General features: G+C 41.6%; 1 protein-coding gene across 1 annotated transcript in view; it reads left to right on the top strand.

Moving 5' to 3' along the window:
- Nucleotides 1-19,933, top strand: part of il1rapl2 (interleukin 1 receptor accessory protein-like 2) — a gene marked incomplete at both ends in the record, with an annotated part of 315,353 nt that overhangs the window by 170,112 nt on the left and 125,308 nt on the right. The window contains 2 exons of the mRNA XM_079167780.1: nt 2,444-2,613; nt 3,828-3,931. Of these exons, the coding sequence (XP_079023906.1) occupies nt 2,444-2,613; nt 3,828-3,931 (274 nt within the window). The remainder of the gene's footprint in view (nt 1-2,443; nt 2,614-3,827; nt 3,932-19,933) is intronic.

The following is a 19,933-nucleotide window of genomic DNA, read 5'->3' as shown; positions in this document are numbered from 1 at the left end:
CTTTAATCTCCGGATGTGACTGAACTCAACACAAATTACACTCGACACGTTTCTACTGTGTGCCCAAACGTGTGTGCGTCGACACAAAGCAGGAGCCACGGTGACAATCGTCTGACTTCTGGCTTTTGGCAGAAACTCCACGAGGGGTGTAGCCATATAAGGGTGGACACAATAGGCGGGGACCGCAAAGCTACTGTCGGCATACTATATATATTCCCTCGAGAAGTAACTACACATTTCTTTTGCGTGTTTTCTTTCAAAATCCAGAAAAATGTGTCATTTCCCGCTCGCTACATGCATACAAGTTTATTTTGACTTTTCAAAATAAACTTCCGACTCCACAGGATACAACTCAGTTAGGTTTAGGCAACAAAACTATTAAAGATCGTCATTTTGGGTTTAAATAACTACGGAGGTGCCGTAACCTGAATAAGCAAGTTGTGTGACAAATAATCAGCGTTGACCTGCTGTCTTCACACTGACGGACAAAAAAGAGAACCGCGAAGGAAGGAGGAGAGGGAGAAGAGAGTGATAGATAAAGAACGCCAGAAATATGGAAGGGTAGATAGTTGTTTTTTGAATGTTTAGTTTTTAGATAGAACAAAACTGTGGACAGTCGGCACATTGATTGTTTTATATCAGTAGATTTTGCGAAAGGTTCCGTTTAAAGTTAAACCGTTTGAGTTGCTGGATCTGAGGACGTCAGTGCTGACAGGACAGGATGGTTGGTGTTTTTTCGACGAGGACTTCATCACCGTTGCCGTTACCGTCACCTCCGTTGTGAACGTGTTTTTCAATTTTGGACTACAAAACTGTTTTTTGTTTTCCCTCAAAGACTGAACTGTTGAGTTTTTAGACTTTCGTGAATTTTGCTCGGCTTAGGATCAGGACGCGGGAGTCATCACCTCACCGAGCTTACAGGCCTGCAACGTTTATTATTTCCATGAGTGAGTGAGTGAGTGTGTGTGTGTGTGCCCATTGGTTTAGAGTTAAGGATTGTGTTTATACACAGAGTCTGCTGTAGTGTCTTATTGTTGTTTTGGTTCCCCGAAAGGGTTGATATTATTTGAACATTTTATAAAAAAAAACATGCAGTAAACTTTTATTCCTTTTTCATCCCCAAAAAGTTGTCTGTGGTCAGTTATTTAATTGAATGCTAAGTTTATCAGTTTATTCGTTTATTCAGAGGGTAATTTAAATATCCCCCGAATCAGGTAAACCTTCGAGGTAGCAACCTTAAGATTTCAAACTCAAACTCCCCATCCCTCCAGTGTAAAGGGTAACCTATACTCTCTATAGAGTGAAGGGGTGCTACACATATAACGTATTTGTATTTACAACCCTGGTCCCAGTATTGCATAATCAATAACCAAGAGGAAATCAATCAGGATGTGAGGCTGTGGAGGTATTTTTTGGGGGTAGATGAAAGAACCAGAGGCTCCACTGCTGCAGGGTGGCAGGCTCTAATTCATAGGGAAGGCGTTGAGGCAGTGTCTGGAGGCTTCATTTAAAACGGAATGCATCCATCTGAGCCTCAGACCATGAGAGGAGAGTCAGAGGACCAAAGGACGGAGACAGGGGGAGGAGGGAAGTCCATTTGGGAAAAGCTCCTTGTCATTTTCCATCTTGACCTCTACGTCTCACCAGCTCCTACTTGTCTTCCATCTACAACTTGTTTCCTGTTTGTTACGGTTGACCGGGTCCCCCTCCCCCTCCCATACACACACACACACACACACACACCTCCGACATTGCAGCACTTACTCTCTTCTTCTCTCTATCTTCATTTGGCCTCGACCACCTTCTCTTTGCTTTGAATCTCTGTCTCGCTGTCTCTCCCATTTTGTTCTTCACTGATCGCTATTTGTCCTGTTTTTCAGTTTCTTGCAACACATCTCAAATGTAAATGACAAGAAAGGCAAACATTTTTGGGTGAAATCAGTTCATTAAAACAAAAAATCATTGATTCTTTTTCAATTAAGATGTTCAGTTAAACTACTACACTTGCTTTTTTTGTCACTCCCTCCAGTTCTGCCTTTGACGTATACAGTACAGTTACATCTTCTACATCTATCTCTTTTAATCTTTTACCGTGTTTGCCCCTCTAACAGGCTCACGAAAAACAACAAAATTGGCAAATAAACCAGATAGAACAATATCCCTGTCACTCACTCTCTCTCTTTCTGTTTCTCTCTCATCGCTCTTTCTCCCTGAAAAGCATGTTTTCTCTACAAAGACTAGTTTATAAACTGTTTCTGATGACCGTTCATGTTTTCCTTCCCAACCTATTTCAGTTTCTCACCCTGTTCTCTGTTTCCATCATTGTCTCTCTCCCCCTGCAGTGGAGTGGGATTTGGAGTCTGTCCACAGTCCAATGGTCTGTATACTTTATATCTGTCAGCAAATGCTCAATATTTGTCCGTCTGTTTGTCTCTGCTCGCAGTGGACGGATGCATCGACTGGTCGGTGGATCTGAAGGAGTACCACGTTCTGGCCGATGAACCTGTTCGGGTGAAATGTGCCTTGTTCTACAGCTACATCCGAACCAACTACACCATGGCAACCAACGCCAAGCTGCGCCTCATCTGGTACAAGAACAAAGGAGATGCTGAGGTAAGACCACGTGGTATAAAAGCCCATGAGGTTGGAGGGTAAAAGTGACAATAATCAAGATTCAAATATGTCCCGCTTGTGTTCGTTTTTATTTATTTAAATAGTTAGGATTAAAAGCAGAAAAGTCTTAGCTATTGAATAAATAATAAATACTAATTACAGTATTAAAATGTAAAGAAAGTGAATACTCTTGAACAAACACTATTATATCATGCATGGCCATGAAACAAAACCAGGACATTTCAGTAAGTCATGGATTTATAGAATATAATATTACAAATATGAACTCACTGGATGGTACGCAATCATCAACAGATAAAATACAAAAATAAAAGCACATGTCAGGCTGGAATAACAAATAAAACGTGATTTATTCTGTCTGAGGAAAGTCTCCTCCATTAAAGACGATACAGAATATAAAATCAATGAATCCTTCTTCACTCACAGTTTGAAGTGTTGTTTAGCAGCAGTGTGGTCTGGTGCTACCACTGGTGACTATTTTTCAGAAATATTACTGATTAGTTTAATGGAAAAAGTGCTGGAAGTAGAATGCAAAATGTACAATGTTTTACCTACATTTGCAAATGAAGATTCAGGCTGTGAGCTTGGATTTGATTGAAATCAGTGAGCAGGATATGCTGTACCATAGAATTTACTGGAAATGTATTATTATTATTTTGAAATTAATAATTTAGTTCTTAGCCTTCTCCCAACTCCAGCCGACATACCGATTCTAAATATGTTTCAAAGTGGTCACACTGGAAAAGGACACTTTAAGCCGTCAGTATGCACATGACAAAAAGAAAAGTATAAAGTGTAAAAGTGTGAAGAATCTCTCTTTACTTTCTTTGGCTGTGCTTGTGTCTGAGTAATAGCCAATACACAGAAACTAGAGGGACTGATAAATCATACTGTGTCCCATGTGGTAGAATAAAACTCTGTTCCCTCTTTTCTCAGCAGTGTGGTTTATATCTGAATGGTAAAACAGGATTTAGCTGGATTACACTTCGACCTGATGATGCATGTAATATGCATCTCCTAATCCTATGGGTGCAATGGTCTGCCCTGCTGCTCTATGGCATTGTATTTCTATTAACTATGTTAATGCCAGATAGAGATGGACTTTATGTCTCTGTACTTAACACGCTTATATCTTGTGACAGTTATTGTGGTGTTATTGCTCTAACATTGTGTTTTTGTACTGTGCTCTGCAGGAGCCGATAATCTTCTCGGGTCACAGGCTGAGTAAAGAAGACGACTCCATCTGGTTCAGATCTGCTGAAATGGAAGACAATGGATTCTACACCTGTGTACTAAGGTACCTTCACACACATCTTGGGCTAATAACTTGACACTGTCATGACTCCACCCTAAAGTGATTAAAAAACGTTGCTTTGTTTCAGCCTAGATTCTCTAAGGAAGCACAGTTTAGGGTTATATCTGCTCCAGCTGATGCTTCGTTTATAAGTCTTTGTGAACATTGCTTCTGTCGCCTCATGGGAGCCACAGGTCAAAGTGCACTGAGCGAAAACACAGACTTTAATTAGAAGTTTTACTTCCAGCCACAGCACATCTGCTGCTTAAGACTAAATAATATACGGCGAGGATTTCACCAGCGCGCAAGCAAAGTATGTTTGGCCCGACTCTGCCACTGAGCGCTGCTCTCTGAGTCGTCTCGGCAACGTGGGTTTCATCACACGGGAACGGCCGTCGGAATAGATTTCTGATTCCGAGTGTTCCGTCTGCGCCCAGGTGCTTCATTTTCATTGTGTTGGCAAATAGCAGCGCTATTTATGGGATGTTTGAAGAAAAGCAATGTGGGTTTTTGTTTGGAAATGCTCAGTATGTGAGAGAAAACAAATGCCCCTTTGCCTCCTCAACACTTCAAAACATAATAATATTTATCATCAACATTCTTATCATATTCACGGAGCATATTTACTCTGTCTTTTGATTCCCTAGTATACAAAACAGTTAGTAATAATTAACCATTTAATTAAGTGTTGACCAACAATGCACATTTTTACCAATTAATGCAATCAGTTAAGCAGTAAAAATAAATATCAATATAAAAGTACAAATAAGTTGAGCAGAGGAGCTGCTATTCACTTAAAGGAGAACAGCAGGTCCACCTTAAAAGGTAAGTCCACCTTAAAGATGAGTCCACCTTAAAGGTGAGCCTGAGCCGGAGCTGTTGATAACTTCAGCGCTGACCCCCTTCTTTTTAATCAGCAGGTGACGAGCTGAGGGTCGGCTATCGTTCAGAGAAAAACATTTTAAAAAATTGCATCCCTAGTCGTGACTTTAAGGCATTTGTTGAGGTCTGTTCGAGAATATCAAGACATCTCTCCTGTGTCTAGGTGTTGCTGGTGTGTGTGTGTGTGTGCATGTGCATATTTCTGTCCTGCTTTCTGGAATACTGCCAGTTTAGTAAATTGAATATTTACAATATGGCTGTTGGCACAACAGCAGAAACTGGCCTGAGTCCTATGTGGCCCTTTAGGGATACGTGTGTGTGTGTGTGTGTGTGTGTGTGTGTGACAATATGTTTGATACTACGGTGGAGGTGGTAGTGGTGGCGGGGTATCAACTCGCTCACCAGTTGGCTTTGTAGCCCAGAACAAGGCTTACAGTGTTGTTTACCTGCAAGCGGATGGTGTGTGTGTGTGTGTGTGTGTGTGTGTGTGTGTGTGCGCATAATGAACTGAATTAAAATATGCCCTCTGAAAAGTAAATATTTTGCCTTCAGCAAATATCCATAAGGACAAGTTCATACCCCGGCTTATTTTCCAGTAACCCTGTGTGATGATATTTGTTGTTTCAATGTAATGAATAACCTTAAAATAAAACTCAGCTTTTGTTTTTCAATTTGGCTTTTTTTATGAGTTTATTTTAAGCCAGAGTCAAAAACAAGCATTTGAAATAATCTATATTAAATTTAAATTGATTTAGAAGCTGCTGGTGGTTAGGACCTCGTTGGCCTGAACTCGTGTCTCCCCCTCAGGCTGTGGGACGCCGACAGTCATCCTCCACCATGTTATTGCTTTGTTGTTTGTGGTCCTGTTTGGCAGCATAAGGAAATCACACAAACTGTATTCCGTTGTGCCACCATGCAAGGTAAAATAATAATGAATGATCTTTGATGTCCTCTGCATCCCGACAAATGTGAATTAAGATTAAAATGACTCAAGGGTTCAACCTCACAGCCTGCATCAGTGGATGTAGTTTGGTCAGTTGTCATGGAGATAGCTCATGCTATCATCATTTTAGCTAAGTACAGAACTTCAGTCACATGATAACAGTTGATTGTATTTGGGACACAACATAAGACAATGCATATAGGGGAACATCTGTCGACAACTGAGCTATCTCCATGACAACTGCTGATGAAGTCCATGAGGTGTGGTTGAAAGCCCTTCAGGTCAGCTTTCAGGGTCAAGTTTCCACATCCAAATAAAGCCATTTAGATAATCTGACTGAAGCAATTACATTAGTGAGTATGTCATCATAACTGATAGGAAAGATGGCTGGAGCTGAAAGTAAAACCCAAAATGTAGAGAACCACAATTATTATGTAACCAAAGACGATATCTCGAGGGATTTTCTCTCCTGGTTTCACTCCTTCAATCATCTGACTTTGAAACTCCAGGGGGCTTTAACTTAAGTTGCACTAGAAGAACTAGATCCTGTTCATCTCCCTCCTCTGATTACCTTCACCTCTACCTTCTCCGTCCCTTCATCTCACCAGCTGCCTCCATCTCCTTCACCTCTCCTCTGTCTCCTGTTTTCCTTCTTTGGCTCCTGGCTCCTGTTCCATCTTCCTCTCTCTCTCTCTCTCTCTCTCTCTCTCTCTCTCACTCCTCTTGTTTCCCCCTGTCTGCACCCGATTCTCTTTACCTCCCCTCATCGTCCTCCCTCTCATCCCCTCGTCCTCCCACTCCTCTGCCTCTCCTCCCACCTGCTTTTTTTCCTGCCAGAGCTTGACACCTATCCTCCTTAATAGGCTCTCTCACCACCCCTCTCTCTCTCTTTCTCTCTCTCTCTTTCTGTCTCTCCCTCGCTCGCTCAGCATGACAACCTAATTAGGGCTTGGTGTCTGTCATTGTCTCAGGGTCTCTATGTATGTGTGTGTGTGTGGGTGTGTTAACAAGAGGCACAACACCTCCTATCCTAGCGTGGAGCTACTAACTGGATCATATTATATGACTAGAAGGCTGTGTCTAGGAGAAAGAGAGAATGTGCTTTTAAATGCGTTCATTGCCCTCGAGCTGATGCATATCGTTGATTCTCTGATAAAGAAAGCTGCATGTGTTGCCCTTTTATAAAGCCAACTGTTTCACATTTTCCACCTGACACTCAGTTCTGACTGATGCGAGGCGAAGTCGTGTTTACGCCGGAACCACTAAAAACATCACATTAATCTCATTTGCAGCCATTACCCGCCATAGATTGATAAAACGGGTGCAATCTTTTGTAGAAATGTAACCATGTGTGGTTCCTTCACTTATCTCCATATGATGCCAAGGTTCAACCATTATTCTTCTCTCCGATACATCAGCCCTTCAGGAATCGGTGTGGGGTTTCACCTTCACACACACGCTGCCTACACATTGAGCAAATCACTACAAATGGTTTGCCTTGGTAACAGTCGGCATCAGTAAATAATACAACCGACCGATATGGATAGGAGGAGCCGAGGAGGCTGTTGAGTCTTACATTTCTCTTGTTGTATCACCCTTTCACTACATATGAGTGATGTCTTTGTGGGATGCTTGTAGGGGCTAGAAAAACAAAAACCCAAATGACTGATAGCTTATGTGGACAGCAGCAAGTTGTCGTTTTTTGTGCCATAAACTGCACACATTGTAAAGTAGCTCAGAGTGTATAATTAGCTATTAGCACTGTCCTGGAATGTAATTAGGCGGTGGATAGTCTCGCAGAACAAACTGGTGAATAAGAGATGCCTCTTTAAAAGGGAGGACAGCTCTCACTGTAACCGAGTGTTTGTGGCTGTTTAATGAATATTGCAACAGTTTGTCACACTCACAATCAACGCGGGATCACTCTGACGTACGTTCAGAGTTTCGGTGTGGAGCTCAGTGACAGCTAGTGGGGAAGAAGAAGGATGGCTTCTTGATTGGGAATGCATTACATTGGTAATTCTGCAATCAGAAAGGCAAAAATTGATTATTAAAAGTAAAAATAAATAACTGTCACCTTTGGTTATGATTGATTGATGATTGACTGATATCTTTATTTTCATGTCATGAACGTGCCTAACCCTGATGGGTTTATAAGACACCACAATTACAGCTGCAGTGGACACATTCCATTAAGTTTCATTCATTTACAAAATCACAGGTTACTTCACCGCTCGGTCTTAAACTAAACATTCTGCCTTCTCTCTCTCAGACCTGGCGAATAAAATCTGCTGGAAAAAAAAAGTTTCCTTTCCTGAAGTACAAGCTCAATTTTTCCATAGATATCCAGCAAACAAGAAATAAACATAAATGGAAGTGATTTACTAAAGAGCACATCCCTCATGTCCTCTTAGAAAGGACAGCAAAAATATAAGTGCACCTCATTCTCGATTTCACCGAGCTCACACAGCAAACACATTCTGTCCTCTTGAGTGCAATTAAACTTACCGGTTAATAGTAATTCCTGAGTGTAACTGTGCACATAGGAATCTTTGTCTTTTGTTGAAGTTCTACTTCACATAAAGTTCAGCACTGTAGTTATTCTTTATGAGACAATAAGTTCCTAACTTTTGTTTACACCATATACAGTATCAACAGACTCTATTGCATGAGAAAGAGTTTGGTCCTAATGTCCTGAGTGAAGTTTTAGTTGAAAACACTGCAGCTGTTAAATCTGTGGGTTTCAATGTATCCTCATACAACTGTTCGTATTAAATCTTACGAAATCGTACAACATTTCCGTGCGTTTTTCTTAGACATGTCAATTTCCGTCGTTACGTGTCGTTTCAAAATAACAGTGCCTAACAGTGCATACGAGTGCCTAAGAGGAACTAAGAGTGCCTAACAGTGCCTAACAGAGCCTAATAGTGCCTAACAGTGCCTAACAGTGCCCAAGAGGAACTAACAGTGCCTAACAGTGCATACGAGTACCTAGGTAAAAAGCTAGGTAAAAAAAAAAAATGCAAAAAATATCATAATTTCATTCATATCTTTCAATATGAACTCTTACTACTCCAACTAAGCCTCTGCTGTAAGTTTCGTTTCACGACAGTCACGTGTTCGCCCACTGACCAATCACAGCACAGAATCTCACTGCAGCGCTGCTGCTAATGACGTAGCTGTAGGCCTGCAGGCCGCTCTGGCGCGTCAAAGAATGTTAAACTAAAGATCTGATTGGTTGAACACTATGCCAATCAACAATATTGTCCCCATTCACTTAAACTGCACATGGATTCACTGGTGAGTCTGCAGGCCTCGGGCCTCTCTTCTTACCTAGAGACACAGAGGTGAAATCTGATTGGATAAAAGCTCTACTTAAAAGAAGCTGCACTGGAAGCAGAGCAACTGAGGAGCACAGTAGCTGTGCAATGAGAAAATAAGATAATGGGAAAAATATTTTTATAAATTATGATACATGTAGTGCATTTAAGAAAAATTATTCAATTATAAAATAGCTATAACTTTGTGATTCTGTTTAGGCCAGCAGAGAAGGCCTTGCAGGCCCTGACGGCCCGCCACTGGGTTTAAGCAACAAAACTACTTAGAAAGGTTGAAGAAAAGATGGTTGTTTGGGTTAAAATAACTAGTGAAGTGGCGTTACTGAAGAACGCAAGTTACATGTCAAATAAATCAACGCTGACTTCTCGTTTTACATGGTGAATGAACAGTGGTCTCCTGGGTGAAAAATCTGCTTTTGTTTTTTGTGTTTTTTTGTAGGTATAGCTACGAATGCTGGGAGAGACCAGCCTAGTGGCTTTACACTGCTGTGGCAAAGTTGTCCTATATCTAGTCTGTGTATGGTCGGGGTCAGAGGTAGCCAACACGGTCCCTGCGGGCACCTGGTCGCCCGCAGGGACCACGTGAGTCGCCCGCAAGGCATGTTCTAAAAATAGCACTAGTATGAAGGCAAATCACTGTCAAAATCCGAGAGCGCAAATAAGATCCACGGGCGCGTGTCTGTAGAGGTCCTGCGCGTGCAAATTAAACAGCAGCGCGCGTATATTACTTTGACGAGTGCGTTCACATCACTCCCGCAGAATATCTCTGCTGGCGCGAGCAAAATGCAGCCTGCGAGGAGAAAACCATGCTTTGAGCGTGAGGGACTGTCACTGCTCTTCTGCTCGCAAAACTGTCACCTGCTCGCTCGCGAGTAGTTTTTCTTTTTTGTGTAACTACATTTAATTGGCTACAATCGTCGACTCTTGGATTGGCCGGATATCACTCGGATATCAATCTTACATAACTGATAATGTGTATAAACATGGGACAGAGTTCATGATGTTCAAACATGTTACAAAGGTAGTAGCTCGTACAAACGAGACATGATGTGAAGATATGACAGGTTAATGATTTCCTAAAATATGTTAGAAGTGATCATTTGTACAAAAATATAACAGGTGTGATTTTGAACAAAATACACAATCATTGTTAATATTTGAGGAATAATTAACATTGACATGTGATCAGACAGTCTCTTCACATATATCATTATTATTATTATTAAAAGGTGATTTATGCAACTTTGTTATTCAGGAAGTTTGTATCAAACAAGTAGCCCTTCGTACTACTCAGTGCCCTTGAGGTAGCTCTCAGTTTGAAAAAGGTTGGTGACCCCTGGTCTGGGTTATTTCAAAAGTAAACAGCAGCTGTTTCATACATGCTACGAATATGTATTTCCTGCTGACGTTACTTGCGTATTAACCCATGATGCTCGTTGACAAGAGCTGTGGTTTCAGATCACTCCATTACTCTGGCCACACGTGTTATATCTCCCTGGAATTCCATGTGTAGTGTTAGCTAACCAGAGCCGACAGATGTCTAGTTAAGGAAAAGTTTTAGAGATGCAAAGTGACACATACAAATTGACCTCTTTATTTTAGATAGTGGAGTGATGAGTGTTCTGCCCCTCTTCACTGCGCTAGTTTAATTTAAAATGGTTGTTCTCAAGTTAGATTGTTTTAGGTTTTGTTTACCTCTATTTATTGTAAAGCCGTTGTGTTTTGCTCTGCTCTTTACAGATCTCCACTCTGTATCATGATGTCATTCAAAACAGTTTCACGGTAGTTCGTGAAATAGTCAAAAAAAGGCAATCTAATCGTTTTGTGAACATTACGTTAAAAACTAAAGTTAGTTTTAGGCAACAAATTTTTTGGAAAAACATCAGGGTTGGGCTCAAAATCCCTATGTACAGTTAGGTTTTGGCAACAAAACCACGTAATTAGGTTTAGGCAACAAAGTTACTTAATTAGGTTTAAGAAAACTGTCACGAACATTAGGCTTAGGCAACAAAAGCACAACCATTAAACCACAATGCGGTGCCGAAGCCCAGTCTCAGGGTTGAAAGTCCTCTGTTTGTTGGATCCAACCACCTTCGCTCCCACCAACAAAATAGTCTTTTCGGATGTTAAATACTACGTCACTTGCTCTGTAGTTGATGCCACGAAAAAAAAGACAATCAGTGTCCATGTAAAAAACAATAGATAGCAGTTTGTGACTATTTCACGACCTTCCACGACCACAATACTGGGCCACACTTTGCTCAGCCTTTGAGGCTTCTGCTTCTTTCACTGTAATAACATTTTTTGTTTTTAAATGTATGGTTTGGTGATAGCCCAGTTTACAGAATGAGGGTCTTTTAACTCTCTGCCAATTTGTTCCAGACAATGCAGGCTAGGATAGAGTAATAGAGGCAAATGGTATGAAGGAAAACTGAATATCAGAAGAAGAATCAGAGGAAAAGTATTCTTAAGTATACATTAGAACTCTGTTGGCCCAAGGCAAAATGATTGCCATTCACAGGCAGTATTGATCTTTTTCGTGACCTCTACAAAGAGGCCCAGACCTCTTTAATTCATGCAGTATGCCCTGGGTCTGCCCTGGGTCTGCCCCGAGCTTAGTAGCTGCTGGAAAATAATGTATCCTATTCTCTCTGAGGTCACCAACAAGCCCCTGAAGCACTCAGACATCCTGCCTTCCCTTTGCTGCAACCAAGAATATGAATCTAAAGACAAATATGAGCTGCTGGTGGATTCAACAATTGTTGAGCGCTGTCCAAAAACATCACAAACATGTGTTGCAATTTACATATTTTCAGTTTAAAAAAAGTGTGTAGCCTAGTTTCAGTCCTCTGAGACACTGCCCACATCTCCAATTTTGGGGATGGAGAAACAATCAAATAGTCTGAGGTTCGTAGGCAGGATTAGGAACGGAAACATCATCTTCCTGGATAATTAGCTGTCTAGCTACATCCCTGAAAATGGATATATGTAAGTCAACTTAGAGAAATATCAAGCATAAATCTGCAAATTTCTTAGATCCTGAAAAACATAAAGTTTATTGTTTCTATCAACCTCTACTGCAGCTTCCACTTCCACCAAGAATGAACATGGTGCAGCTTCACAGTGAGTTTCAGCTCATAGTTTAGCTGTCCGGCTCCAACTTTACTGTTTGGGTTCCCTCTCATTGCTCTCATAGTGTAGTTTTAGGCCGCAGAGCATTTATCAGCTGAAGAGCCAAATGTTTGCCTTAGGAGTTGGTAGAGACCAAAAACAGAGCTAAAAGAAGTGAATACTGGACTTAGATTCATCAGGTGGCCAGAAACAAGACTCCAAAATGACGCTAAAAGGTGACGATATGTCACATGATATTAGTTATAGTTATCTGTCAGTAGATATATGCAGCCCCCAAACGGCCTAAAAAACATTTACTGCAGGTTTGAAGTGATGTCTTCCTGTTCTTCTCACTGTCCCCATGTGCTGGCATGTGTTTGTTTGTTTTGTTATTTTAAACTACCACTTGGGAAAGCCAAAGTGGGACATTTACAAATCCTTTAATGTTCCCAAATGACATTTTTCTAGCATCTTTTCATGAAAAAAAAAGTTTTCTAATGAATGTTATGCACGATTGAAAATCTCACTGGCATTCCTGTAGAAAGTATAACCCAGTGGAGAGGTGCTGTGAAAGACACATTTACAAAAGAGTTCCCATTAACAGCTTTTCTCTTCTCTGAAATGTAACAATTCTCTGCTATTGTCTTCCATTGAAAACACGAGATGAATCCTGGATAAACCTTTATGGTTGTAGCTGGTAAAAAATAGTTTTTTATATTCTTTAATGGTTTTCTGTGGAACGAAATGCTGCAGGACAAATTGCTGCCCCAATCCTACAATGTTTATAATGCTTCACTTCATAAGGACTGCTGCAATCTGTCTTTTACCTGTTGCTGTTCAAAACCCTGCAGATCCCCAGTGTCTATCAGAGTGCGTGGGTTTATGTGAACCAGAGAGGGGGGGGGGGGGGCACCTGGAGACACTTATAAAACCAAAGGTGAACAGACGTTAAAGGTGGAATAACATTCTCTCTCAGGAGGCCATAACTGTAAAATAACGTTGTCTGAGACAAAAGAGAGAGGTGTGCTGGGAGAAGGAGAAAGAAATGAAAGCAGGTGGGTGGGAAATGGAGAGAGAGAGGGAAGGGTAAAGAGAGAGTCAAGGAGAAAGTTCAATAGGAGGGATGGGGAGAAAGGCTAAATAAATGGAGAGAAAAACAGGGGGGAGCTGAGAGAGAGTGGGAGGGGAAAGTAGAGAGAGAGAGAGGAGAAAAGAAAAGCAAGAATCCAATTTCTCTGCAGGTATAAGGACTTCAGGAGGGGGAGAGGGCATGCTGCGACTGCCCAAGACCCTCCCTACATCCACTATGATTAGGTCACCAACACACACACACACACACACACACATATCACTTAGAGCGAAATTGATACACACAGTGAGAGGTCTCAGTTTATTTTTTGAGACTGCAACACTGTGAGAAAGACTTTGCACCAAACCTATCCTGCAACACTCGACTATCTGTGAGAGTCGGGCAGAAAGAGAATCAAAAAGTCGGTGGGAACACACACACACACACACACACACACACATAGTGTAGAGGACGAAGAAAGAGAGGCAGAGGAGAAACTGAACAAAATAATGAGTGTTATATAGTGAACAAGGTAGCGTGAGATGAGAGATTTCATGCTTCTGGCTTTGCCCACTCGTCACTTCAAAACACTGTATTAGATGGAAATGTAACATGTTCTCTGTGGGGAGAAAGTGAGTGACTAGCTGGACCCTGGGATATGGTTTGTGAATTGTCTGGCTGGCTAACTGTCTGGGTGAGTGGTTGTTTCATTTGGTGACATCTTGGCCAGACATTTGGGCTGGTAGCGTCGTTGGCTGCTTGTTTTTTTTTTTGGCAGGGTGGCAGGCAGTTTTTCTGGATGTTTAACTGGATTGGTTGTTAGACTGGCTTGGGTTTTGCTCTCTGGCTAATTGACTTGGTAAGCGGTAGCACCGTCCTCACCAAGAAACACAAGCCTGGATTTTTGGTTTAAATGCTTAAAACTTGCCACATAGAGGCTGGAACACCGACAATAAGCAGCAACGTCCCTGGTTGGAGTCTGATTGGGGGCCTATGCTGAATGTAACTCGTCATCTCTCACTCGCTTTGTTTCTTTAATAGCTGGTTAGCCCAGGAGCCAATTCAGAAATTTAGGGATGTTAACTGCATATTCGATTCTTTACAATGTATGTAATACTTGACTTTTTTCTTTACAGGGCTTGTACAAAGGCAATAAGTAGTCTGTGAATATGAGAAATGAGTTTACAGATAATTACAATCCCTCCTCCGCATTGTGGAGGTTGATTTATGGCCTTTTGCAAATTACACCAACAGTATAGGCGTGTCTCTGGGTTACACTTGAAACTTGTTTGTACGTCCTGCACAGCACATAGAGTAGAAACGCCTCCGTACATACTTTAGGCTTGCGCGCCATCTGCGGAAGCACTCGCTACGGCGCCAAACGTGAGGATAAACAAAGCTTACTGGTGCCAAAAAATCCTTGCCCTTGTAGAAGTACTTTCTGATTGCCCAGGTACTATCGGATACACTGAAGCAAGCGCTGGTTAGGCATATCACAGGAACCGATACTTTGGTTACCAAGCTGATGCCAAAATCCTGAAAACTTTCTTGTCTTTCTACTGTACTGTGGGTCAGGGCATACCGTCGTCCTGGGGGAAATAGAACATTTCCCTGATGATGCTACATTATGAATAAATCTGTGTTGCAATCAGCAGGAGAAGAGCTAATAACGTTAGCTGTTGGCAGCTGGTGGGAAGTTCGTTCAGTGCTGCTTAGCTAAATATCAAAGCTAACAGCTAATGCACAGAGGTAGCGTTGAGGTTTCAGTGCTTGACGAGGAACTTTGCACAAAACTGTAGTGTATATTGAAGTACATGACATTTATTGCTTTATTTTTTTTTATTGTGGTATTGAATTAGGTATCAATAAACATGGAATTTCACTGATACTGGTATCAGCTACTGAACTTCTGGTTTTGTGACATACGTAGCGCCCGGTGCCTGTTAGGTCGTTGGGTGGACCTTTTTTTTTATCTCTAATGTATCATGTAGTTGTAGTTGGTTTCCGAGTTCCAAAAAACAAGCTGTCAATGTGAACAGAGCGAATAAAAAAAAAACACAAAACTTAAATTGCAATTGCATTCTGAGGCAAAAAATAAATATCCATAAACCACTTAGCATACTGTTGCTATTTTGGAGACAGACACTCTGGAGTCTGAAGTCTCCTTTGTATTCACTCCTACATCTCTCTGGTCTCCTTGGCGTCAGTTCGTTACATCCAACTCAATGAGCAGAGTCGCTCCACGGTAATAATGATGAGGACTGTGTTGCTGTTTATTTGTAAGTGAAAAACGCATTACAAACGCAATGTTTAAATCCAATATCAGAGTAATTTCCCTTATCTTCACAGACATGATGGAAATGCAAAAAGGAATGTGCAAAAATGACTTTTATTTCATAGTTTAGTTCTGTTTAGACTTTAGTTATTGTGCATCCAACCTTGTCCCTTAAAACTTAGTCCCTTACTAATTAGGTTTCCCAATTAGGTTGTGTTGAGAAATTGCTGCCTGGGTTAAATTCAAAGGGAGCAGGATTGCTAAATGAGTACTAAAACCTGAAAATGAGTCAGCATTCCTTGTCTCTCAATTACCTTTTTGAATGTGTTTTGGTTAGATGCCTGATATAAAGTCTGCGGTCTGTTGTTTTACGATATGAAACATGTTAGGAAATACATATTGAATATAAGTTTGTGCAATGTTTATTCGAAAATATAAATAAATAGTTAAGATAAGTATAAAAAAAAATGTCACTAAGGAGAGACATTTCTTTAAGGTAAAATGTTTTATTCAGTATGTTTCGTGCCTAAATTGGTGCCTTTGTCAGGGATAAAAATCATGGCCAGATTGCACCAAATTACACCATTGGAAAAAATAATTGTTGCCTGATCACTCTTCATCGCACAACCTGGACACCAATTAATAAAGTCATGTTATTAATTTGATCTCACCAGGACTCTTTATTATAGAGAAATCTAATTAAATAAAACAGACTATTTCACTGACATTTTGCATTGTCAGCGAAGCTTTTAATATATATATATATATATTTTATACATATATATATATATATATAAAATGTAATGGAGACACGGCTGAACTCTGTTCAAAAAGGGGCATATGTTGACATTTTCCTGAAGGGTGACTTTTTGTGGTGGTATGACTAATGACCGTCCTCTGTTAGAAATCAAGGCAGCGGTACAGTAGGCAGACACTTTTTGACCTTAGGGAGGAGTTCAAGATGACCTTTTGGTATGGTAATTTGTTTTGAATGGATGGAAGGAAATGACCTGTGCCAGTGCCCTTTACCTAACCCAATCTAACCTTAACCAAGTAGTTTTAGCTGCATGAATTGAAACAATCCATAACCCCATCAAAAAATGCTCTTGTGGGTTATTATGGAAGGCACTGACAAGCAACCAATATACTGTCTCTCTCAGATGTTCCCCCTGCGGTACTGCTAGTAAGATGAGCCACCTGTCTCTCTCTGCATTAGAGGATGAATCTACCCTCTATGGACACTCACACTCAAGAAACACACAGATAGTTGTAGCATATGGTGTTTCCTAATGCCAGCCAAATGTTTAACCTTTCTCCCCATCAGATTAACAGATGTGGAAGCAGGAGATAAAGGAGAGCGGAAAGAGGAAGAGACAAAGAGATGAAGAGAAATAGAGGTAGTGAAACTGACAAACTGAAAACGCCGGTAGGAGAGTAAAACGGAGAAGCGGGGAGAGCAAAATGGGAGCAGAGAAGGAGAGAACGGTCATTTGAAGTTTCATTTGGCAGTCCTCTGTGACTTGGCAGCCGCCGACTCGGTACCCCTCTCTTGCCAACGTGAACCACCATGTGCCAGTGCATGCCAACTTGAGCCAATGCCTGCTGCCCTGGCCGGTCTATAAAAAACTAAAAAGTAGGCCTTAGTTTTGACGCTTTGATGTTCAAGGGGTTCTAGGTTGCTCTGAAATGCAATCTGACTGGGTGGAGATATGGAGGGAAGGACTACGTCAGAGGAAAAAGGAGGACAGAGCAGGTTGTGAGAAAACCAAGTGGCCTAAGGGTCGGTGCGAGTGAGTGCTACAAAGACTCCTCTGTGTAGCAAAGGTGGTGTTTTGATCCACACAACAACCATGCCTCTTGCCTCAGTGTCCTTCGGGAACACACTGACCAGCACGAAAGACACGGCGAGCATGATTTCACCCAAGAGATTTATACTCTTGGTAGAAGCTTTTGGCCAAAGCGACATACAAAAGAGGTTCAATCCAAAGACTTCAAGAGTTACTGCTGCAACACTCAGTCTCATGTTCCACCTGAATAAAGTGGCAGGCGATGGATAAAGTAAATAATAGGAAAAGAGAGAGAGAGAGAAAGAGAGAGTTTATAGGGTGAGCATAGACTGAAAATAAGATGTGGGCATAGTCACTGTGGAGGCAACCCTTTTGTTTTTGGAGTGCCGCTTTGAAGCCTTGAGTTTGGCATGTTGGCCTTCGCCATCTTGGTTTTTCTCCGTCACCATCATGTTCATCATCAGAAGAATGAATTACAAAAAAAAAAAAACGCTGTGAAATATGGACAACTCCCAGACCGGACAACGCTGTGGTAGCAACCTGTCAACCACACGGTAGCCACGCCCTAAAGCATACCCTGCTTTATGGTCTGTTTGACTCTAAATGGACCATCATTTACTAAATAAACATCATGCAAGTTTCAGGAACATTAGCATTGGCTTCATTTTCCAGAGCCGCAGAATACTGCCTGAGGGCGAGCAAGTACTTTAAGTGAACTGAAATTACAATTTTTTAGATATGTTAAAAATCAAATGTTCATTAAGTGAGATAAAATAGACCCCTTTATGTACACCTCTATAACCCGAAAGCCCCAGATCAGAGCCAAATCCGCATCGGCGCAGCGCTCACCAATCGGTTATCGCTATGTGTGAACTGTTCAAAGATTCATTGCGGGCACATCTCAGATATCTAGCGTGCTAAAAATATGGATCTGTCAGGAAGTCTATCAGGGAGCTACAGCCAATGAGAGCTCAAAAGCACAGGTTGAGGAGAAACCTGGCAGTTGACAGTAGGTGTTGCAACACAGACCGAAGTTGGTGTTGTTGGATGTTTGCATAAATAAACTTAATGCATACCATTAGGGGTAGCAGTAAAGGTGTATGGAAACAGGCCTTTATGCGAACACATGCTCCGACGACAACATCAACATGCACGACTACACCCGTCTCACTTCTCACCTTTGGTTTTGTGACAAACGTAGTTTACCCCTTTGTCATCCGTCAGTCATGTAGTGCAAAAATCACTCTTGATTACAAGACAGCAAGTCGTGCATTGTGAAGTTGGCTTTAAGGTAAACAAACTGATTTTAAGTATTAATTACAGTAAAAACACATACATATATAAACATTACTACACAAAGAAGTATGTGAACTTGAACAGTCCCACACAGCCACAGATTCACAGGGAATCAAGCTTTGCACAAACTTCGTGTCAAATACAGTCCTGGGGGTGAATGCACTTAGTGCGACACACAAACACACATTCAGTGAAGTCACTTGGCCAGGTGACGCTGCTTTTCCCACATACACATTGGCTGTCATGCTGCGAAACCCAAGCTAAACCCCACCCTCTGTTTTTTTTTTACATTGCCACTCATTCATAACCTGCAAGAACGACAAAGAAGAATAAAAGTAGTTGTCCATTTGACGTCACACCGTTGACCATAATACTTCTTAAGTGTTCTTTAAGGGCTCAGTGGAAGAGCAGGGTCGTCCTTCAATCAGAGGATCGGCGGTTCGATCCCCAATTCTGCCAGTTGTCGATGTGTCCTTGGGCAAGACACTTAACCCCAAATTGCTCCAGCAGGCTGTTCCTGCGGTATATGAATGGTTAGTTAGAGTCCTGGGCAGGTGGCACCTTGCATGGTAGCCTCTGCTATCAGTGTATGAATGGGTGTTAGTGATGACATGTAGTGTTAAAGCGCTTTGAGTTGTCGGAAGACTAGGAGGGGGGTTGGAGGAAATCCCCGCTGTCATTGGTCGAGAAGCGGGGTTCACCCTGTACAAGTTACCCAGTTGGTCACATAACCAGTCACACTCACAATCACACCTACAGACAATTCAGAATCACCAGTTAATCCAACCTGATAGAAAAGCCAGAAACCCCACCCTCTTTCTGTGCGGTGACAGTGCTAACCACTGTGCTGCCACTCATGTAGAGCATCATTAAAACCCCACTGATGCTCCACAGCTTTTTCATTGTTGCCATTTGGTGGAAAGTGTGGAAACTAAACATTGAACAAAAGCTTTGCACAAGCAGAATTTAAGACCTCACTCAATAATGTAACACAGCACAGCTTGTGTGCATGCATCCTTATTTAGACGCATTTGTGTTCAGATCTTTGCATGCAGAGACATGTGTTGTGTTGAGTGTGTGTGTGTGTGTGTGTGTGTGTGAAAGTCTCAGCATGCGCAGGTGTCTGCGCTCCCTCTCGCTGCCAGTTAGTTAGATTGATAGTCAAATTAATCCGCAGCTCCGTCCAGGTATAAACACGCTGCCTGCTGGCCAGGATACATCCCCCTCTATTAGCGCCATAATTCAACGCACCCTCTAGCTGCCTGCCCCGATCATGGGAGGGTAATTGCAGGGAGGGTGCGCTT

Source organism: Pholis gunnellus (genome assembly GCF_910591455.1).
Source record: "Pholis gunnellus genome assembly, chromosome: 10".
Taxonomy (NCBI): domain Eukaryota; kingdom Metazoa; phylum Chordata; class Actinopteri; order Perciformes; family Pholidae; genus Pholis; species Pholis gunnellus.
The sequence above is the reverse complement of the archived record's forward strand: the minus strand, read 5'-3'. Positions and strand labels throughout refer to the sequence as shown.